Raw genomic sequence first — 23956 nt, 5'->3', positions numbered from 1 at the left:
CTTCGTACGTTGCTGTTTTCATAGTTTTCCTCTTGTTCATAGCGCTCATAGAGTCTGAAGCACTTGCATAGGCAATTATGTTAGCTTTGTTACTTCGCAAATCCAGTATTGTAGATTCCCCAATACCATACATCTTTGAAAGCTGGCTAACCGAAGTACTATCAGCTTCCAGTTTATTTAACACCTGCAGTTTTTGTTCAATTGTTAAAACAACTCGTTTACATTTGGAAGTAGACATCTTGCGCGTACGACTGATGAAACTCAATATTGACTGCGACTGTACAGCCGACAAGACAGTGCTGCGCCAGCCAGATGATTCACGGGAGAGGGGTAGGAATCGGAGCACGTAAACAAAACAGGTGCAGACCTTTTTTTATCTCGGTCATCCAACAGTGTTGCCACACCGCGCGCCACAGCAGTCTGCACGACCGAAAAGTTACTATCTGTTTAAAATTATTCCTTCTTAAAAAAGGCTGCCGGTTAAGCCGCAAATTGGATAATCTGCCGTCGGATAGTCGTGAGTTAACTGTATGTGGTAATGTCCAAATAAATATTAGATATCTACTTTAAAATACATTGTTTTATATGGAAAAGATACCTACACAAAGCGCTCGTAATCTAATAGCAGGACCAAAAACATCATGCGACATTTACGCGAATTTGTTTTTTATCCAAATTTTGACGCCCTAAAATATGGGTGCGACGATTATGCGCGTGCAACAATTATACGATAAAATAGGGTATGTGGTTTTTATGTGAGATCATTCCTCATAGTGAACTATAAATGTCACGAAGAAGCATCAGCTTGTGGAAAGGTACTACGACTTGCTGCAGGTTTGAAGGAGGCTTCCACTATGCAAGCGAAGTCACCAGCGAGGGTGAGGACGGGCCCCTCACCCCGGTTCTTCAGTTCCGCAACAAGACCGTGACAGAGCTCTACAAAACCATCACGGATGAGAGGTTGCAGATCAGTATTGAAGGTATGTTCATGATCCCCATCAAAAAATTACAGTTTTGTGCTACCCTAAATGTTTATTGGAAATCAGGAAAAAACAATAGCTGTTAAATGCTAATAATATCTTGCTCATTATTGTAAAACTAAATGAGCAATGATTGTTCTACATTGGTGATTTCAAAGACAAGCAGAATATCGTAACTTCCTCCAACTTATAATAAAAACAATAAAGTATAATTTATTTCATAAATGCTCAACACAAAAACTTCAAGCCTAGACAACACTCCAAAATTTTCTGGAAATACCTATTTGATTTTAAGAGTTTTTTTATTAATTGAACAGGGATTATTTTTTTATTAGAGTATGGTCAAAAAATGTCATGGGTCGGGCAAATTCTTGAACACTTTAAATACCATAGAATCTCTAAAATTTGAAAGCTTTGAGTTTCATTGAAAAAGATATGAAAAAAAAATATTGGGGGAATTATGGTTTATACAAAAATTTTAAAACCGACATTTTTGTAGTTTACTAGATCTATTTGTGTTTTTCTTTGTATCTATCATATTACAATTTCCCAATGTAAATTTTCTTAGTGTGTATTTTTGTGAATAAAATTACAATATGGATTGATTCAGAAACGTAGTTCTTGAAACGTATATACAAATGGTTGAAAGTTTTTGTTTTTACTATGTTTTAGTTATTTTTAATTCAAATCTTCCCGAAAATAATGCAACTCCGAATATGATGTGACCCCAAACTTTTGTATTATGATTTTATGAAAAAGACTATGGATTGAAAATTGCAATTCAAGTACATAGCACTTGAATATTATTTAAATTATTCAATTCTTTCCATATTTACTAGACCCTTTTTGGTGCCACAGTCATCAGTAGAGTCTCTTTTGAAACACTAAGCTCCAGGTAAAAAAATTTGTATTTTATGACTGTAGTTCTAAAAGCGGCGACTTTTCAGAAAGCAAAGAATGTGGTGATATATGGTAGTTGGTGGTCAAAAGGGTGAAAGAGGTGAAGAAAAGCAGAAAGAACTCAGTGACAATCTCCATTTGCACCTTCTCCTATATCCTGCATCTCTCATCCATCACACCTGTGCAGAGGTTCAGGAAGCCTCTGACTAAAGTGGCATAAATGATGCAGTTTACGGGCAGAGCATGTAGTTTTTCAACTTAGTGAAGGTTCAGGAGGCAGTGATTAACAGCGGTCTAAAGTAGCATAAGTCACATATTTAAAAAGCAGAGTGTGTAGTTTTTCTATAAGTCTCCCCAATGGCTAGATATAATTTTGCAAAAATAATGCGACCTTCACTTTTAGTTTCCACAGTTTTGATAAAAAATAATAATATTATATTCAGGTAAATATTGTATTTTAATTTTCCCTTAAGTTTTAAGTTCGGTTTTGAGAGGTGGATCCAAAATTATCTTTGTAGTTAAAATTAAGTCTTGGATAGAGAAAATGATTAATTAAAAAGATGAATTTGTTACAGCAGTAAAAAAATAACAAATTTAATGTACAAAGATACTTACCGGCTGTGTTGTGGATATACCTAATAGAATGTTGCTATAACGTGAGTTGTGTCGAAAGTTGTCATAGTATGGGTGTAACGGGCGTTCTCGCTATGCTCCGTATTGCGAGAGCAGCTCAGCCTTCCCCTGCTGGTTAGACAACCCTTGGAGCTTGAGCGAGGTTAGGGAAGAATATTCTCATTCATTTGGCTGTAATGCAGGCCTGCAAGTATCTTCCGTTACTTATGCTTTCTGCACAACTTTTGCGAGCAGAGTAAAGAATATTCTGGTTAGTAATGTTGGTGCTGCTGGGAGGATCTATATACCCTAGTTTTTGCAGAGACAAGAGAGAGGGGTTTTGATGCGCGAAGAGACAACGCCGTCACTATGAGAGGAAACTAGCGCATCTATACCACAGCCACGACGCTTTGCCAACTGACGAATGATGACGAGGGGCAGTCCTGCCACCAGGAACCACATCCGAAGTGTTGACATGATGTCAAGAAGCTCGAGGGTCTTAGGTTCGATTCAAGTATCAATGAGTAAATACTTGCTAGTTAAGTCGATTTGAGCGAACTACTAAATACCAAGTGAGAATGAGGTAGTGACGAGGAGAGGTATTAGGACATATGTGGCTGGTTCAAGTCCCAGGAGGAGCAAGCAACACTTGCTCAGCGAGTGCAAGTAACCTGACGAGTGACTCCAAGCAGACAAGTCAACGAACCCTTTGGGCGGATTACAGGCATAACGACAGACGACTGGATGTTACAGTCCATCGTAAGCAAGCGGCACTTACACAGCTAATAAGCAGGCCGAATAGGAGACGTCAGTAACTAAGAGATGATGAGTTGTCATGGCATCACGCGGGGCTGGTTCGAGTCCCCGCACAACAGGCTGGTGTCGTTGAGCTATGACAAGGATTGCAAGTCGGTGTGCACTTAGTTGCTTTCCGGACCCGTGGCGAGCTAGGACAGCGAGTTCTACAGCTCCTTGTTAATCAGTACATCCCTGAGTAAAGCCGGCTAGAGCTGGTGAGTAACCTCCGAACAAGGCAAGTATCAATGGCAATATTTATCGCATACCCCGGCTGTGTTTACACTAGCACGCAAGCTAAGGAATAGAAATAGTGCTCAATAATGTAAAAACGAGTTATCTTGAGAATATTTTTGAACTATGTCCAAAGTGCAGTTTTAAATAGTCATTTTTATAGATTTTATATTTATTAAATTGTCACTAATATTTTAACTGTCCATGCTAACATAAAGACAAGGTATAACTTATAGTAACATATGCTTTTGAGTAAATGTTTACTTGGAATTTAAAGCTTTACAGTCATATTTTTATGTATTTTTATTGTGTGGGTGTGGTATTACTTTTAATACATATATTGTTCATATCATAATTGTTTATGTTCACAGTTGGTCGACAAAAAGGTCATGTGGACAACATTACAAGGTTCAGAATGCATGAGTATTCAGCTATTATTAATGAAATTTCATCATTTGTATTCATAAGCTCGTGCAGTATGTCAATAAACGTCTTGTATAAAATACTATGTTGTTACATGTAAAAATGATTGCACATCACATCCCGTTCTGTAGAGAGCAAGAGTCCGTCACACGGGAGCTGGAGAGACGTGTAGTGGTTCACGTGTGCGCAGGCTTCGACCCGCTGCAGGTGCTGGCGCCCCGGCGGGCCGTCAGCAAGGTGCATGCAGTCCACCCAGCCAGGAACCACACCCGCTACCACCTCGTCGTGAGCAACGACACCCGTCTCAGCCGCCGCGCCATCACAGTGCGATCCCCTCTGCAGGTAGGGCCTCTCCCCTACCCCCTTCACCAACACTCTGCTATTGAATACTTCATTCCCTGATTTCAACCCTCAATGCAAAATACAAACTTGAAGATGATCTATAACTTCGTTGTTCTAACCGCGCCAGTTTAACTGTCTTACCCTGGCCGAAAAATTTCCTAATATATTTTAAGAACATTCTAGGTTATTCAGATTCAAATCACCATGTGTCTCCCACCCAACGCAGCATAAAAAAAATCTCCCGCTAGGTTCTGATTGGTTCTCCACAATTTGACCAATTGACTTTTAACTTTGCAATAAAATTTTTATAATCACTATGTAAAGAGTTGTTAAATTTAACTTTATGAAGTCAATCGTGTAACATGTAACAAGTCACAGTCATGCTTGGCTAAGACGACGACTCTTCCTTGCACAATAATTGGAGAATCTCTCGACAACTGTCACTGGTAGTGGGGTGTAAAATTCTGTTAATCGTTATGTAATTATATATACTTATAATTTATAATAATATTTGTAATGATAGAATTTAAAAAAAATCTCTTTATACTTAAAATCCATACTATATTTTGATAAAAAAGTAACCAAACCAAAAACAGGTACAAGAATCACAATCTACAGGAATTACACAATAGTGTTTTGTATGAGACAGTGCTTATATACTATGTGGAGTAGGTCAAGGGAGTTAAGTGCGTTAAATCAGCAGCCTGCATCTTTAACAATCGTAATGAGCGTGATAATTTATCAATTTATGTACAGTTTTTATTAGCATAATGTTCTGAAATATTAAAACTGGCAAAGGGATTGGTTGTGGGCACAGGTGAGGAACGAGACATCATACGCAATGGGGCTGTACTACAAGAAGTCCATCCTGGATGCGTTAGACGTCGAGCACGTGGGAGAGTCGACCAACCCGTTCGACGACAAGATCCGCGTGGCCATTGTTGAGCCGGACGAGACGTTCAGTGTGCCCCTGTACGTGGCCTACCACTGCCGCTTGCACATACTGCCGGCATATGTTGAGTAAGTTCTCCAGCCAGAAGTGGTGATTCTGTCTCTTATGCTTTACATGGAGAGCGAGGCTGATGTTTTCCTGAATTGCACGTTAAAAAAATAGCTGCATGGGCCAAGAAAACATGGTGGGAGTTGTTTATTATTTTAATAATGTGTAGTTTGTTTCGTTCTTTGAATGATTCCTGCAACTTTTTTTTTTTCATAGGAAGTCTACTGTGTTCTTCTGTGTTGTCATCGTGTTGTCAGAATACCTAATTTCATCTTTGGGTTCCTCTGTGTGATGTTGTGTTGTCTAAGGTTGTTGTTCATCTGTGTTCTTATTGTTGCAACTGTCTCATTGTCATCAGTTCACTGTGTTCATCTGTGCTGTGATTTGGTTTTCACTAATTCCATCCACAGTATTCTCTGTGCTGTCTAGACAATTAACTTTTGATCTTTCGACATTTTCTGATTTTGACTTGTTTTCTGTGGGTTTGGGTATTGATCTTTTCTGTCCTTTCTCTGAGTTTCCTCCAAAACCACACAGTGCAAACAAGCAACGGTGTACGTGTAGTTCTTTTATCTGCAATGTAATTTTTTTTTTTTTTTTTCAAATCTTAATTTGGGAAGCATGTGAATTATATTTGTGTTTCAATGTGATAGTGAGCCTGCACGGTGATGAGTGTTGATGTTCCGTCCAAAAGTGGTCACCCCAGATAATGCCATGGGGATGGTAGCTATGAGAGGCACCTGAGGTTCTCATGGCAGGGCCTTATTGCAGCAGTTATCCATTGCTTTCTTCTTTGAAGTGGTAAAGGGATTACACAACAACTAGTTCAAACACCAAAAAGGGAATTCAGGACCTTTGGTGAAACAGCATGTAGCCTTAATATAATATATGCTAAACAGCCAAACAAGCTTGCTTACTAGTTTCTAAACTAATATTTTGAGCTTAAATTACTGTTACGTGTTAGCATTATAATTTTTATTTTTTTAGCAGTTCATCTCATTTGCTTGTAGCTTTGAACCCAGACATTCAAGTATAGAACCAAACATTTACAACTATTTTCCAACCAACTAACTGAAGTACAGAAAAATATTATCATAAGTTCCTGCATAAAATGTTTTCCTGCTTATAATGTCATATTTTTAAAGTCCCAATATTTCCCCCATAAGGACAATGTATTTATTTCCTGAATATAACGTTCATAAATAGTGTAATTTCCTGCTTATAATGTTTGCTTTCTAACATTCAATAAATGGGGAAAAAATATTTTAAAACCATATTATTCCAACACTTACGATAAAAAGTTTCCTTTATGTATGTTTATGTTTACAATCACTGCCATACAATACATGAAGTATGTTAAAATACAATTTTATGCAATATACTGAGGGTACACATACACAATGTTCATAGTTACGTGTCAGTTGGCACCCTTAGTCAACTCTTCTCTTCCTTGCCATTCCAGTAGGTATTCAGATGCACGTGCATAGTCCTGCGATATTTAAGTTTCCAACCATTGAGCGAGGGCAATACTAAAAGTGTTTTCTATTGCTTACAAATAATTTTTTTTTTTTCATTCATACGTAAGAATCCCAAAATTAAACATTTTGAGGTGGCAAAGGAGTAGACGTTCTCACTCTTAATGTTATCATGAATCGTGAGACAATTTTACAAAAAATGTGGCAGTGTATCTTTAAAGACAAACAAAATTTAAGCAGGGAACAAGACGAAGTTGAAAAATTGTTGGCTTGTTTCAGAAAATTCATGTATCAAGTATACTATCTTTGGTTTTAACATTAAAGTTGTTTACATAGCTTGGTGAGTCCATTGGTACAAAGCTTGAACATTGTTAAGTGCGAAATTGAGATTTCCTGCTATAACGTTTTCCTGCTATAACGTTTTCCTGCTTATAATGTTTTTTTCTTGTGCTCTCTTGAAAAACATTATAACAGGGTTCTACTGTAGATGATTTTAGAATTGACTTTTGGTGTCATTCGCTCATTCCTATTAATAACTGTATAAAAAGTCAACTTAAACCTAGCCTGCTATCTTACATCCATTTCCAACTGACAATATGTTAGAGAAAATATTTTCAGTTCAAACAGTATTATGACTGAAAGAAAACATTCAGCAAGTATTCAAAATTGTTTAGATTAGTTGGAATACAATTTAAGGATACCATCATTTCAGCATCATGCTATAACTTGTAGCCATGCAGGTACCTTTCCAAGTGTGCTTCAGTTTCGCTGGCCTCTGAAAGTGCGCGCTCCGCCCATGCCAGGCAGGACAGTTGTTGTGTGAGTGCAGGCGGGTCAGCGGTCCTGACCAGCCGTACGGCGCGTGTTTTGCAGCAGCTACCACGTCAGCGAGGCAGGCCTGTGGTGGCAGGAGCTGGCATCCGACCTCAACACCGCCCGAGACTTCCACTGCACACCCAAGGAGCCCGGCGACGTCACCGTGTTCTCTGTCAGGGTGGGTGCCCTGCTTGTATGCTGGTCCGAGTGCTTCTGGGACCATTTTTTTTTTTGCATACACTGCACATTACTGCTAGCGAATAAACGGATAAACACTTATTTATATTAGCATCAGGTTAGGAAAGAATAGTATTTAATCTCAATTGAATCTTACTGCTTAAATTAAAGTTTTTTTTTCCACTCGGAAATTATGTATAACATTGAAATTTGGGGTAGTGCAGTAGGAGTTGGAAAAATTCTAAAATTCCAAAAAAAAGCCATTGAAATAATGAATGAGAAAACAAATAATTTCGCTGTGAATTCGTACCTCCTGTGGCAGTAGAGGCTGTTCACCACCCTGCCACTACCATCCCCGCTGGTGCAACACACCGCACACAAGGCGACCTGAGTCAAGTGACAAACCCCGGGTGTACACGCAAATAGCATACCCCTGAGTTTTGTTAAACTGCTCCGTTCAGTTAACCTTTAAATATTCATGTGAACACCCAGAGTGTTATATTATTGCTACAGTTTTGCCCGCAAGGGAATATGCATTGTAGAACATGTGTGTTTGCCCCTAAGTGCACTGTGTTTTAATGAACCCTGCTGATTCTGTTTGCGGCCATGGTCATTATTTAAATAACCGTGCCACTGTTTCATTTTACCAATTTATAATGCAATCAAGTTTCTACATATTGAGGTAACACTTTACTTCTCACAACAACATAGTTATGTCTTTAGCCATTTATTACAGAAGACTTGTTTTACCGTATTTACTCACATAATGTCCACAGTAATTAGGCTACATTTTTGACAAAAAAAATGGGGTGTGGACATTATGAGGTGAAGTCCAGAAAAAAAATTTTTCCCTCAAAATTTGACATGTTTTGTGTAGAGTAAAAAAATTGTTCTCTCATAATTAGTTTACTAGTACCCTGATTTTACGTATGCTCACGGTTCCGCGGATTGCATTAGTAAAAATCGCTGCTTCGTAAAATTGGCACCCTTCCCTCGGCCCAGTTGATAAATATCTTTCATTGAGATGGCCACTAACGGCACGGGGCAGATGTCTAATGTCTGCATTAGCCAGCGCCGGCGAGCCTCCCTCCCTGTCCCTTGCCCACTGTGTGTATAAAAAAGTTACCAGCAGACGTCAGTGCATGCGAGTCCCCTCCTGCCCTGCTTGACTGAAGCGGTGGAAGGAGTGCAGAGCGTGGAAAAGGCTGAGCAGGAATTTTTAACAAAAACAAAGCAGAGCCTTGTCTTCCTGACATGTAAGAATTTATGTATGCCCATCCCCTTGCAACTCGCGTGATGTCGCAGGCAACCGCGCAGTAGAGTGCGAGTTTCTGAGTCCGGATGGTTTCACCACACTACAAACCCTCTCAGCGACGGCTCCGGAGAAATGAACAACTCAAGGTCAAAGCATTGTTAACAGCGTCTGTAAATTTCCATCCCGTTACAGTGCCTTTCAGGGGTGGCCAAGGTTGCTTTGTCTGGTGATGATTTTTAAAAATTCCATTTCAAGTACAGTACACTCCCGATTATCCGCAAAATTAAGTGGCAGGGCCACCGCGGATAGTGAAAATCGCAGATAATCCGCAAAAGAGCCTAAAATGGGAAACAAAAAAGGAAAGATTATTTTCAACTTCAAAATCTACAAATTTATGTACAGTAAAAGTTACAATTAACAGTAAAAATTATTAAATGATGCTAAAATTTTAGTATTTTACTGAATAATTAACATACAATACATTTCAGTAATGTAAACATAAAAGTGCTCGGTACTTATTTCATAAGAAGGATACAGTATGTACTCAGTGGCGTCTCGTCAGGGCAAGCAAGGCAAGCAGTGCTTGCCCAGGCAGTTTCCAGACATTGTATTTTTTAAATAAATATTTTATTCAGAATAGTATTTTACTTTGGCTCGTGCCGTTAGGTGTATGTATTTTTTACATTATCTTCTTGGGACCCAGTACTGTGCGCTGTGCGCTATAAGAAAAGAACTCGTTGACACACAAAACATGCTGTTTTAGAAGCGTTGCTAGGTTTAGAAGCGCTGGTAGGACCGGTTTCAGCAGGAAGGCTGCCGCAGTAGTTTTCTTTCGGAAGGGTGGGTGGCATGGTACAAAGGTTCAGGGAGGGGATTGGCTGTAAAAACACGTGGTAGAAGCTACGAAGGTAGCGCTTTCTTGCCGAACTGAAGCGAACATGGCCGAAGCAGACGGTAGAATTCTTCCGCCGACTGCTTCGGCTATGTCCGCCACAGTTCGGCAGGGCAGGTGGCGAGGTCGCGTTTCAGTCGGCGGTCGTCTCTCGGGATGCGCACATCTCTCCCGCGGGCTGTTGGCTGGCAGTGCGTGGGGGACTTGTGGGCGTACGCGTCCCGCGGGTGGCGGATACGGGATCCCAGCTTGAGAGTTGCAATCTCGCTGGGGTGACTGTGAATAACCAATAGCAGTCCGCGGACCAATGGCTGGCCTGTGGAGTCGTTATTACGGCTATCGGGGTGAAAGGTAGCCTGAATGTAGCTCGGCGCGCGGCAGAAAGCAGTTCCGTCGGCGAAGGCACCGCAGGGGAGCTCGATGTGCCCTAGATACGAAGTGTAGACGAACTGCGGGCTGGAAATTGCGGAGTTGTGAACTGCCGCGCGCGCAACGAAACTGAACAGCATCGTAACTCTGAAGGAAGAGATGGCGGCGCCTTTAAGTTGGGGCCCTGTTGGAGCCAGTGGTAGCCTGGGCGGCGCGACCTTCAACCGTCCCGGGATTTTGGAGGACAAGAGGGTCTGACTCGCAAGATACTTAATTCGCCTGAACGACTTACCCCCACCCTGGCTTGACAGGTTGTTGGCTGTTGACTGGAAGAAGGAAGATGAAGATGGCGCAATGTCAGGCTGCCTTTCGCCCCGTACGCCCGCAGTTCGAGCCGGTTTACTGGCTCGTCTGCCCACATCTGGTTTAACTGTGGCTGTCTGGGCAGCTGGGCTGGGCTGACGAGTGAAGCCGCCCGCCCCTGGGGGCGCATGCGCCCCTGGTTAATAATAACCTGACGGGATGATGTTGATCCGTCTCCTCTCTTCTTCTCTCACCGATGTCTCTCTTGGGTGAGAGCCAGGTATCGGGTGGAGAAGGTCCAAGCTGCTGGTCTTGCGGCAGGATTCACACTCGGCTGGTATGCAGGCGAATAGCTAGTGGGGTGAGGGATGAGGCTAGGCTATTCATTGAAAAATGTCTGTATTTTACACGGAACTTTTATTGACCTGAATTGTCCAAACAGTTCAATTTGTCGCCTGCGTCGGCTTTAACAATATACACTGAGTTGAAACACGGTACACCCTATCGTCCAGAAAGGGGGGGGGGGAAGGGAGACAAATTCCCTATGCCGAGATAGGTCCTCGGATGGCCTAACTCGCGAAGGAGGGGTGCGAGCAGCAGAAAACGGATAGCCAGTCGTTCTGCTGCTTCCCCTATGATCGCCCTATGGTCAGTGGGCGGATTCCAGCCTCACTGGCCGTCGGGCCGATCAACTAACTTTCAGGTGGATGACCTCGCCTTTATATAGGGAGAAATGCGCGGGAACGAAGAAAAAGAAGGGAGGGGCGAACTAACTCCTCTTTGGAAGGGATGAGATGCACGCGCATAACTCTCGCCGAAATTTCCCTGCCCTGGTGGTGGAAGTATAAACTAGATATTAATAATTAAAAATAAAAGATAAACTTGACATAAATAATTATATGTTCATAATATATATTCAATCCTATGTATTAAAAAGTATTTAAACTTGCTTTCACAACTTAATTAGTTAAATTTATACTATTATAAAATATTAATACAGTTGGTAGATCGCCGGTCACAAGATGGCGTCACAATGTACATGTTTAGCTGTGGCGAAAGAAAAATATACATTTGTTCACACAACTCGTTCATATTTACTTTTATATTCTGCAGTACATTAATATGTGTGGTTATAGCGACGTAAAAAATAAAGGGCGAAGATGGTTGGTTGCTTTAATGAATTATTCTATTGTTCGTCGCTTTGTTTATAACCTACGACGTCGCTCAGATTCGTCGCCGCATATTATGTGAGTAGGCCTATTGCCGAAACATTTTTCCCTGAATTGCTTCTGAACTTATTAAAACACGTTTTGGGTTTAATTATCACGTAAAGTAACGTGATATTTAATATAGGAAGGGCGGGCAGGCGTCAATTTCCCCCCTAGTGGCGAGCGTTACTTTACGGGAGAAGACGCTAGGACGTCTTGGAGGAACACTTTACACATAGATAACTGTCAGTCTCTGTAGTGTACGAGTCTCTGGGTTATCACTTCGGATATGGCTTCTTCAGCTTTCTGGAAGTCCTGATTGGGGACAGCTGCCGGTGGTCTCCTGGGAACGCCTATTGGGACTGCTGCCGGTGGTTGTAGGATTCGGCCATTGGTAAGGCCGTTGGTTTGGTGTCCACCAAACCGTCTCTCGGTACCATCCTGGTAGGTCCTTGGGGTCTCCTTTGCAGCTCCGCCACGGCATCTGGCGATGCTGTGGAGGCTGGTAGAGGCCTGGTAGAGGCCTGGTTGGGTCCTTCCCACTTTGGTGCGAATCCGGCGCAGAAGTGGTTAGGCTTATTGCTAAGTGGATGGGTCTTGACTAGTACCCTTTGTCCTTCAGCAATCTGGTGGTTGGGCGTATTCTTCGGTGTAGGATACTTGCGGGCTAGGTACCCTATTTGAGCCTTTCGTGCGCATCTACTCTGGTGGCAGCTTGTAGACAGATCTCTTCGCTGAAGGGCGGTATGTGGGGTTGGAACTCCACTTCATTCTCCAGGTTGCTGGATCTGTCGTCTCAAGTTTAATTCGCTGGTGCTGGTTCCGATTGCTTCATTGTGCCTACGCCGCAGTGTGAAGAGGATTTCTCCCAGGTAGCGATCCCAGTGGCGATGATTGCCCGCGGTACGCAACCTGAGCCCTTTCTTCAGTTCCTGATTACGGCGCTCAGTAGGGTTTGCCTGGGGATGGTAAACTGGAGTGGCCCAGGTTTCTATTTCCCATTTGGCGCAAGTGTTGGCCCATAGTTTGCTAGTGCATTGCACCCCATTGTCTCTAAGTATGCTTATGGGGTATCCCCATCCAGGGAACACTTCATCTTGGAGTAGAAAATGAATCAACTTTAGCGAGGGAAAAGGCTTCGACCCATCGTGAGAAAAGGTCTGTGGTGACGAGTATGAAGCACTTACCCGTCGTGCTTCTGGGGTAAGGTCCCATCAGGTCTAGAGCTAATCGGTTCCATGCTGCAGCAGGATTGTCTCTGCTGGCATGCGAGGCATCGATATTCTAGTCCGGCGTGATCTCTGGGCTCGTTTGGCCATCCCAGACAAGAGTGATGGAACAGGAGTCCACAGTGAGCACAGCTGATCTGGTGGATTCCGGTGCCACAGCAGTCTTCTACACCGCAGAGTCGATGGACTGCGTCCGCCGTCGTTGGGTATGTACAGGTAGGTGAGTTGTTGGGCGCCAGGAGGGGAGACTGTTCCCCTCCGCTGTCTGGGTCTGCTTCTCGAAGATCTCTGGTGGTAGGAAGGTCAGGAGCACTTGCCTGCTTGCTGCTGTTCCTGGTGTGGGCCATGGTGTGCCTGCTATTGTTGGTTAAGTCTTCTATGAGTTGCAAGTGGTGGCAGGGGTCCATTCCAGTGGTTGTTGGCTAGTCCGTCTGGTAGAGCTTGCAATGGGTCTTCACGGGTATTGTAGAACAATCAACGGGCCCCGCGTTGGTGCGCCAACTTGTTGTGGTGTTGGTTGGTGAGGTGTCCTCTCTTCTCTCTTCGATGTCTCTCTTGGGTGAGAGCCAGGTATCCGGGTGGAGAAGGAGGTCGAACTGCTGGTCTTGCGGCAGGAGTCACAGTTGGCTGGTGAAGGCGAATAGCTAATGGGGTGAGGGATAGGGGGCTAAGCTATACATTGAAGAATACTGTCGGTATTTTTCACGGAACTTTTATTGTCCTGAATGTCCAAACATACACTGAGTCGAAACACGGTACACCCTATCGTCCAGAAAGGGGGGGGGGGGAAGGGAGACAAATTCCCTATGCCGAGATAGGTCCTCGGATGGCCTAACTCGCGAAGGAGGGGTGCGAGCAGCAGAAAACGGATAGCCAGTCGTTCTGCTGCTTCCCCTATGATCGCCCTATGGTCAGTGGGCGGATTCCAGCCTCACTGGCCGTCGGGCCGATCAACTAACTTTCAGGTGGATGACCTCGCCTTTATATAGGGAGAAATGCGCGGGAACGAAGAAAAAGAAGGGAGGGGCGAACTAACTCCTCTTTGGAAGGGATGAGATGCACGCGCATAACTCTCGCCGAAATTTCCCTGCCCTGGTGGTGGAAGTATAAACTAGATATTAATAATTAAAAATAAAAGATAAACTTGACATAAATAATTATATGTTCATAATATATATTCAATCCTATGTATTAAAAAGTATTTAAACTTGCTTTCACAACTTAATTAGTTAAATTTATACTATTATAAAATATTAATACAGTTGGTAGATCGCCGGTCACAAGATGGCGTCACAATGTACATGTTTAGCTGTGGCGAAAGAAAAATATACATTTGTTCACACAACTCGTTCATATTTACTTTTATATTCTGCAGTACATTAATATGTGTGGTTATAGCGACGTAAAAAATAAAGGGCGAAGATGGTTGGTTGCTTTAATGAATTATTCTATTGTTCGTCGCTTTGTTTATAACCTACGACGTCGCGCAGATTCGTCGCCGCATATTACGTGAGTAGGCCTATTGCCGAAACATTTTTCCCTGAATTGCTTCTGAACTTATTAAAACACGTTTTGGGTTTAATTATGACGTAAAGTAACGTGATATTTAATATAGGAAGGGCGGGCACGCGTCAAACCCAGGAGTACCCAACATTTAAATGCGGGCCGCAAGGCCCAAGCACCCAACTCCAGCATGGTTTATTTTTCAGCCCCTCCAACTCTTCTTACCTGGACCCTTCTTCCCTCTTGTCCAGTAGTTACCTGCTTGCTTAATGCAGGTTAATTGATCCCCGCATGACCCGGCCCAGGGTTTTCCCTGTGTCAATGCAGGTTTTACCTGGGTCACATTAGCTAGCTTTTAAGCTAGGTGACTAATGGGGCGTCAGCCATGGCGCCAATCGCAGCCATGGCTGGCCAGTAAACCCCAATAAGCACACGATGCACGCGCCCTTGTCCCGCATGGTTAAAAACCCGCATGGTAGAGTGTATAGGCTTCGGCCTGAGACACACTTAGGTCCTCCCCTAACCTGGACCCTCCCCTTACACACTTAGAATAATTTAGGCTAGGAAAAAAAATCGTGGCGTTTCAGGAATGATTGACGTGCCAGTTTCTTGGTACACGTACCAGTTCACTGAGTTTCTGATCACGTATGAAGATAATTTCTTTTGTGTTGGTACGAAAAATACCAAGATTTAATTTTTACTATTCTAGTACATTTTTATGAGGTTCTTCTCATTATTTTAAGTACTTACTTTGCCATGTGTTGTCTGTTTATATATTTTGTACCAGATATCGATGATACTACACTCCCACTTAGTATATAAGTTATGTAGAGTAGGTATTTTACTATCAGAATAACGTAAGTCAAACATTTTTTAAAAATAATTTATTTAAAAAAAATGTCAGTTTTTCTACCTGTGGAATAGTCAATTTTCAATTAAGAAAACTACTTAAATAACACCATTTTGTACCTTGAAATCCATATTTTCCGGGGGAGGGCCCCCGGACCCCCCCACCCTCCCCCCTTTTCTAGTTTTGATGTGAACGGAGTTGTTGCTTCCCCTCATGTAAACCTCACGCCTCGCCACTGTATGTACTGTACGTACTCGGAGACTTCATTAGACACTAAAAATGCACAACTCTTTAAATTTACAACTTTTTGAAAAAATCAGTCACTTGCTTTTGTTTCTTGCTTTGGAAACATCTTTTCTTAATTCTTGATTGAATTTCCGCAACATAATTTTTTCAGCCAACTGTGCATCGTCGTCTTGTTCCTCTAAATAGTGAAGCAGTCCGACAATGTGTTGCAAAGCCACTTCGTGAGTTATCTGCGCCTTCGCACTGAGCTAGCCTGTGGCGTTTTACTGTATACTGCACACAATACACTCGTCAGTATAGTTCAAATTTGCTCACTTGTAATCAGGGCTCGATTTTTGCACCTGTCTGCCTGCCCGGGACAGGCAAAATCTCGTCCGGACAGGCAAAATAAAAAAGGCAACTGTCCGATGGACAGGTGCAACTTGTGATGCCGAGGTTATTCGGACGCACTAATGTAGCAGAGGTGATTAATAACATTTATGCGACAGCGACCGCAAATAAAACGTCTTTGACAATATCTATAAATAAACAATAATGGCTGAAAGTGAGTTTGATCCAGCACCAGCAATAAATCTCTGGTATCATAATGTTCAGAGAAAACGTCGACCCTTTCGAAGATGTTCAAGACAAAATCAGCCAAGTAATTTGTGCAGTGACTCAGACAGTGACTCGTCTGAAAATGATGATTAAATAAGGATGTTAAGTGTGTGATAAAAATAGGTGCAAAATATAGCAAAAATCCTTTTTTCTCACTTTTTCAGCCACTTTGAAATTTTTTTTATTTGGGTAAAACAGCGGACAGGCAAATTGGATGGCGGACAGGCAAATTTTCGATTACACCTGTCCGTTGGGCAGGTTAAAATATTCCTTAAAATCTAGCCCTGCTTGTAATAAAATACAGATTTACATTATGTGTTTTATTTTTTCGTAGCATGCGTGGATAATAGGTAGTTTACTGTATTTAAAAATAAATGTGCGGATATTATGCGATGGTGGACATTATGCGATTAAATACTGTAATTAACAAAGTGCCATATATTTATTTTTTAACATTTACATATTTTTGTTTAACTTTTTTTCTGAAATGGTTTGGCATGCAAGTGATGCTATACTCTCTCGCACACCAGGCCTTAACTGCAGTCTAGTGCAGGCTGCAGTTTGGGATGAACACATTCTTCCATGAGGAATCATTAACCTTATTAACAGTTCTCTTTGCTGGTAATTATAGTCATTCTCCTGACCCCTTTTAATAAACTTCTTTCCCCACATGTCCCTGAGTTGATTTTCCAGTTGATGGTTTAACCCCACAGCATAAATTTAATATCGCTACACTAATGTGTCGCTTAATTTTTACTTACGGTACTGGTAGACTACAGGATGGACTAGTTTGAGTTAATACACCTGTATATATGTCTGCCAGATGAGGAACATTACTTTATCAATTCCTAATATTGAGTCATGGCAGTGACACATTGCGCCCGACCACTTAGTTTACTTTACAAACTTATGGTATTGGCCGACTCCAGCAAAGCAACCATTCCTTAAGATACTATCGCTAGGACATATGTAAAAAATCATATTTAGCAGTTACGGAGTTGTGCACCTCTCATATCGCGTGTATAGTGTGCTTGTTTAATAAAGAAACATGTGGGTAATTAATGTATGTTTTTTCAGAGTCACGTAGGAATCAGTTGTCTCCACTGATTAGGGAGTGTCACAGTCTATCCGTAATTTCTGGTACATAACTTCAGCGTGGGGCCTAGTGGACCACATTGGAATTGACGACCCACAACAACATGTCAGTGGTTAGCTTGACGCCTCTGGACATTGTTAAGCCTTAAGCAAGTATGATACAGTAAAACCTTTTTGTTGCGACCCCATTTATTGCGACCACATCTATATTACAACCCGATTCCGAGGAACCGTGAAAAAAATTGCAGAAAATCCGAAGAAAATCAGACAGAAAATAAGTTTCTTGTGGTGAGTACAGTAGAATCCCGCTGATGCGACCCCTCACAGTTTCCGGAAAAACGGACTTATAAACGGAATGGTCGCAATAGAGAATTCGGGCCAATTTGTACCCCTCCCCAAATATATCCAAATACATAAAATACTCGCGCTAAATGAATTCGCGTCACGCGAGTTCGGCTATGCTAGCCGGCTGGTGGTTATTTTCGTTCAAAATGTGGCGAAGGAACTTGTGTGGATCAGGTAGAAAACATTCGGCTATAAACAAAAGATATAAGAACAATGCTATCCTGAAATGCTGTGACATGTTTTTGGAGTAGATAATCACAGCGACAGACCGACAGGATGCGCTCCCGCCCTTGCCGTCAGCGATGTTTATTTTGACAACTCAAGCAATTATCTTTCCCACGTCCCTTCACAGCGTAAAAAAAAGGAAAAAAAAACACGTTGGGATGCAGATGGAAAAGTAACTATGCAGTAAAATAAATATATTTACGGCCCTGCTAAATTTTTCTATTCAATAAAATTCAAGGTATTAGTGATTTTTCAGCAGAAACTGCTGTGTGACTAATAAACAAATTTTATCATAATAACTTAAACTTATAAAGTATTTATTAACGGCGAAGGACAGTCGTATAAGCCCATAAAAATATTTATTTTCTCGAGAATGGACTGTACAACCTGGCTTTTGTCGCACACGGTGTGGGAGGGGAGGAGGAGGCTGACAGATTCTCACGCAGAAGGTTGAAATAAGGGAGGGAATGTGTTGAAATGTTAGTGGGAAAGGGGGTGGGGGGGGGGGGGTGTTTTTACATGGTTTGTGGCTTTGGGAGGGTTGAGCCTTGAAGAATTAGCAGAGGATGGAGAGGTAAGCGTCACGTCACGTATGCAGCCTGGCCGGACGAATTTCTTAAGCTCTCGCAGAAGCTACCACAGCGCAGGTACGATAACATGACAGCTGAGACGGCTTTTCGTGCGATAGTGGACGCGCCGAGCTCGGCTAGACACTGCCGCGTGGATAGCCTAGAGGGGTGGTATCTAATTTTAGCCGTCTTTTGTATGCCTGCCTGCTTACAGTACAGCTCCCGCCAAGATAAACGTGAACACATAGCGCCCAACAAAGTGTAACAGACTTGTTTTTCAGCCGATTTTACTTAAATTTTCGACTTTCTCTGCTTAAATTGTTCACGGTTTCTCAAAAAACGGTCGTATAAACGGAATAAACGCATCAGAGGGTGGTCGCATCGGCGGGATTCTACTATAGCGTGTTACTGCGTTTCTCTTGCCGAGTGCTGTACTGCCGTAGCCAGCGCATATCTAAAAATAGATCCCACTTCCTGTCGACCGCTGTCAGCGCTTGACAACCCCCGTTCCACGTCCCTTTGCCGGCAGGGTGCAGATAAAGGTTTTTGTGGCAATGTGTTTACGTTTAGCTTTTTGCGAGTGTCTAGTGTAGTATGCAGTTAAGGCAAAGTTACCTGCTGGATTTCTCTTGATTTTGATTACTGTCGGTTGACAATACACAGCGACCGACTGGATGCACGCCAGCATCGACTCATTTTAACTGCCACAGCGATGTTTATTTTGACAGCTCAAGCTGATAGAAAAAGGTCGCTTCACCCAGCATAAAAAAAAAAGGCTACGCCATTTATTTCCCACGCAGGAAACACACTGGCTACCGTCTGTCTCCCCCGCATTTATCTTTCTTCTAACATTCCACGTATCACCTCTCACCTCTCGCGAGAGCAATAACGAAGCGACCACGCATTGGACCGTTTTATGCTTTGTTTGGTGTCAGCAGTTTGATTTTATTCTGTATATTCCTTTTCATAGGACCCTTGCTATTAAAATACATTTATATTTAAGTTTGAAAGCTTGTAAATTCCTTGCCAGAGATGACTGAACTCGATCTCGGTGTGAAAAGTGACATATTATGACCCCTCCCTCACCGCTTTAGTACCCCATTCATAATAGCCCAATTTTACGGGAGAAGGGAGGGTGAAGTGAGCATTTTCTCACTGAAGGTTTTTCAAAGGAAGCGAAGTTGGGGTGTTATAAGGAAGGACACTAGATGGTTTGTGTGTCTGGGAGGGATGAGCTAGCCTTGAAGAATGTTACCGAGGGGTGGGAGGGGTGAGTTTATGCGTCATGAAGCTGCTGCCGCCAACCAGCCGGACTAGCTTCGTGTGCGGCCACTCGCGTTGCAGAACCTACAGCTGCCATATTTTTACAGGAAATGTCCCATTATTTTTTTGTTATTCTTACATGAACATTTATGGAGGTATTAAAGACGACACAAAAATACGCTGTGTGTTGAAATTGACAGATTTAATAAACTTTCAATTTTTTTTTTCTTTTTTTTTTTCCGATTTTCACATTTTGGTCAAAATGTCCAATTTTTTGACGGTTCCCGAGAATGTATTCATAATATCACTGCTTCGTTAAATCCGGGGTTCGTGACATCGGGGTTCTAGTGTATTTAACTACGGCAAGCAGAAAACGTACATGTAAACTAACCAGTAAAAATAAACAGTGTTTTGACATATTTTCTTTAGTGTGGCCTGTTGGGCGACGGACTTGTCATGAAGGTTGAAGTGGGTTTAAAGCAAAGCCGTCTAGCATTGAGAGTGACAGCATCCTGCCATTGTACGGCTGGTTTCTTAGCGAGTAGCGGTTTGGGAAAAGGTGAGGAGTTGGGGGGGGGGGGGGGGGGGGTTCAAATGAACTGAAAATTTCGGAAAACATCTATTACTACCCTATTCCTGGGAACCGTGAGGGGTCGTTTCAGAGAGGTTTGACTGTATTCAAGACACAAATCGTGGGTGATGTAACTATAAACCAAAATTCAAAAATATTAAAATTCTGACTGTTATAAATTAATACATTCTAAGAACCCTTTTATTCATTCATAAGTTAAAAAAAATCAGTTTATATGAGAATATAGATATTCACATGCATAACACCAAAATGCTAGAAAATTGAGAACAGCAGAACATAACATGGGGCAATTCCAGAATGGACTAAACTACATGGGCATAATACTTTACGACTTATTATCCCAGAAAATAGATCATAAACAGTTTACCTGTACTAAAAAAAAGTAAAACAAATTCTTATAGAATATCCTTTATACTCTCTGAAGAAATTCTTTATTTTGATAGAAAATAGAGAAATATAAATGTTGTTTAGTTGATCTGATATCTTATTTTATGTTAACTGTTACATCTATTGTACAATGTGCTAAAATCTTCTTTATGAAAACAGTTATCTCAACATATTTTTAATATTATTATGTATACAATGTACAGTATTTTTTCTAGAAATGTTCTATTATTGTGCGTATTTTAAAAATGTAAGTAAACATTTTTGTATTTTTTTTTAAATTTATGTAAATAGCAATACATGTGTATATAGTTTTACATTACATTACTTAACATGTTCTATATCCTGGAGCTCCACGTGGAATATACATAAAAAATTTAAAAATGGGTGTGTGTACTTGTGTACGTGCATTAGCAGTTTACTAACTAGTGTATTAAAAAAAATAACTTAATTTTGCATGCAAACAATTAATTAATAAAAAATAAATAATAACAGGACTGGAATGAAATTAAAAATATGTTTGGTAAAGTAAAAAATTAATTCAAATTAAAAAAATTAAATAAATACTTAGTATTTAATATTATTATAAACACAAAAATTGACTAGTAAATTAATCGAGATAAATGAAAATCAATATAGGTATATGCTGAATGTTTATTCTTATTAATTGATTTTAATAATTCATAAAAATATAATGTAATAATTTTAATTTATAATGCAAATAAATTATACATAAATTAAACATTATATACATAAAAGTGAATCATTTGTATTGACAATAAATAAATGTCTTTAATTATATTGACTAGAATTCAACATCAGTCCCTAAAGCATAAGTTTTAAAACCATATATATAATTTTTATTTTTATGTAGCCTTTTTTTCATCCTGTAAAAATTATGTTGCATGCTGCGTGCGCATCATAAAAAACAGTCTCATTATTTTTTTCATAACATGCGTAAAGAAGTATAACTGCAATAAGAATTTTATGTTTATATTCTAATGATGTAAGAGTTTCAAGTAATCTACTCACAGACTCAAGTCACTAGGCCCACCTAAGAGTTGAGTCTGACGTGGCGCTGGAAGGATATCTGGTGAACCTGCATCACCACGTCAGCTGAGCTTTGTAAGCGCATGTCTAGCTTGAAGTTTATCATCACTTTCATCTTCTTTCCATTAGGACAATGGTGTTGAGGGTAGTAGAGATGCTGGTGCAACAATTTAGTCCCTTTGGTAGCCGTTGCATTCTTATAATCTGTGTATCATTGATTCTATGGTTAGTTTGTTCAATGCTAATTGAGAACTTAAAGAAACTAACTTGATTTAATTTTTGTTTACCTATACTTATATAAAACAACATTGTCAAATACATAGTATAATTGAACGGTAGAGTGCAGAAAGATGCCAGCCTACACAGTAAACATGAATGTTTTGTGATAAATTGTGTCCAAAAAAACATTTAATTCTAAATATTTTTTTAATAACTTAATACACCTATTTTAAAATTCATTTTTACAGGTCAGTATATTTTTTTTTTTAAGTAAGTATTTACTTATTGTGTTCTGATTACTTCAGTTCAATCATGCTATGGTTGGCGACACTTATCATGCTATAGTTGGTGACACTGGGTGGTCGTTACAGGCGCTGTGCGAGGAGGGCGTGGCTGTGAACCGCGCCTCGCGCGCCATTCCCAACTACCTGGTCAAGCTGCTGCCACCGCTCGCCATCCACAACAGCCTGCCGTACGCCGTCGAGATCAAGATCCCGGCCATCCGCTACGAGGTGCGCATCGAGGCGGGCGAGAAGACCAACGTGTACTTCCTCAACCTGCTCAAGATGCACAAGATCTGCGTCGAGGTGTGTGGGACCGTGTTCGGTACAGCACTAGTACATCGCTTGCCTCTCCACACACATGAACAGCATTCTCACGCAGCTTAGCTGGTCTACCTGATGAGATGGTTGTAGAAGGGTCTTCATTATACGTAAGTTTGGAGAGCTGAAAAATATAAGACGGTCATTATTTTCATGATCATTCTTTGTTTTAATTGTATCAAATTATTTTCATGTATAAGTACAGTTGTGTCAACATACGTGGTTACACAAATCATACATGTAAATTGATATTATTGTTTTTTAAAGTTAATTATCAATGAATTAAATTTTTTTATTGATTTTTAAAAAATTAAGTTTTTTAAATTAAATTTTTACTAGAAAAATATAAATGCATTTGATTTAGGATCTTAATGTTTATGCATATTAACATTTACATATCTTTAGATCTTTTATAACTTTTTTTTGAGTGTTGTTTCTCCTATTAAGCATTTAATTTTTTTTACATTCGGTTTATGGCAACAACTAATTGGAAGCAATGTCATTAGAGATAGACACAACGATGCACATCCATTTGCCTGGTATTCATATATTTTATTAAACCTGGATTTTTTCGAAATGCAACTGTTCCGTGATAACGGGAACGAAAACTTCCAACAAAATTAATCAATAAATTTGAAGCAGCGCCTAGCACCGAACTTGTGCTTAGGCGACCATCTTGAGTAGACTGGCTTTTGTTTTCCACAGTGTCTGGAGCACAGTTGTGAGAAAGTCTTCCGCAACACAGCACACACAGCAAGAAAAATAGCCTATATACTTAGATATGTCCAAGCTCAAACAACAACAACAAATGTCAAGATACACACAATATAAAGTTACAGAACAGCAACGCTAGTGTTTTAGCAGTGCGCCGACTCTGTTGAATACTTAACTCTCATTGTCACAATGAATGTTTTGAAGGCATGTTTCCCAAGAAGTCCTCTGTGAACCGAGCACCCTGTGCCGAGGACACGACGTCCCAGATACGTTGCAGAGATGTGACGGACCACCGACACGTGCCCGGAACGTGGGCGCAGGTGCCGCAGTACCTGGGCAGCCCGTGGAGCGGCTCGTTCAGCCTGACCCCGGACCTGGAGGAGAAGACGATCGCCATGACGACCGAGTACGACACGGAGGGCGGCAACAAGCAGCTGGGGCTGAGCCTGCGGGTGGACCGCGCGGGGACGTGCGCGCTGCACCTGCACGCCCCCTACTGGATCATCAACAAGACCGGGCTGCCGCTGCAGATACGGGTACTCCTGCCTCTGCTGCGTGCTGAAGCCCATTTGCTCATTCATAACTTATAAAGAAAAATATAACAGCATTCATTTCCCGCTGAAGAAACACACAAAATAAACTTTTATGTAACAATCAAAAGTTTTGATTATGAATAATTTCTTTTTTTTTTT

General features: G+C 41.1%; 1 protein-coding gene across 1 annotated transcript in view; it reads left to right on the top strand.

The window, feature by feature from the left end:
* The window catches only part of LOC134539961 (intermembrane lipid transfer protein VPS13A-like), a 392760-nt gene that overhangs the window by 288906 nt on the left and 79898 nt on the right, over positions 1-23956 (top strand). Inside the window, exons 40-45 of the mRNA XM_063382355.1 lie at positions 835-980; positions 4135-4286; positions 5104-5306; positions 7635-7755; positions 22320-22535; positions 23585-23800. Coding sequence (XP_063238425.1) covers positions 835-980; positions 4135-4286; positions 5104-5306; positions 7635-7755; positions 22320-22535; positions 23585-23800 — 1054 coding nt within the window. The remainder of the gene's footprint in view (positions 1-834; positions 981-4134; positions 4287-5103; positions 5307-7634; positions 7756-22319; positions 22536-23584; positions 23801-23956) is intronic.

The sequence above is a fragment of the Bacillus rossius genome, chromosome 1 (assembly GCF_032445375.1).
Source record: "Bacillus rossius redtenbacheri isolate Brsri chromosome 1, Brsri_v3, whole genome shotgun sequence".
NCBI lineage: Eukaryota > Metazoa > Arthropoda > Insecta > Phasmatodea > Bacillidae > Bacillus > Bacillus rossius.
Note: the sequence above shows the minus strand (reverse complement) of the source record. Positions and strands in the feature narration are given on the sequence as shown.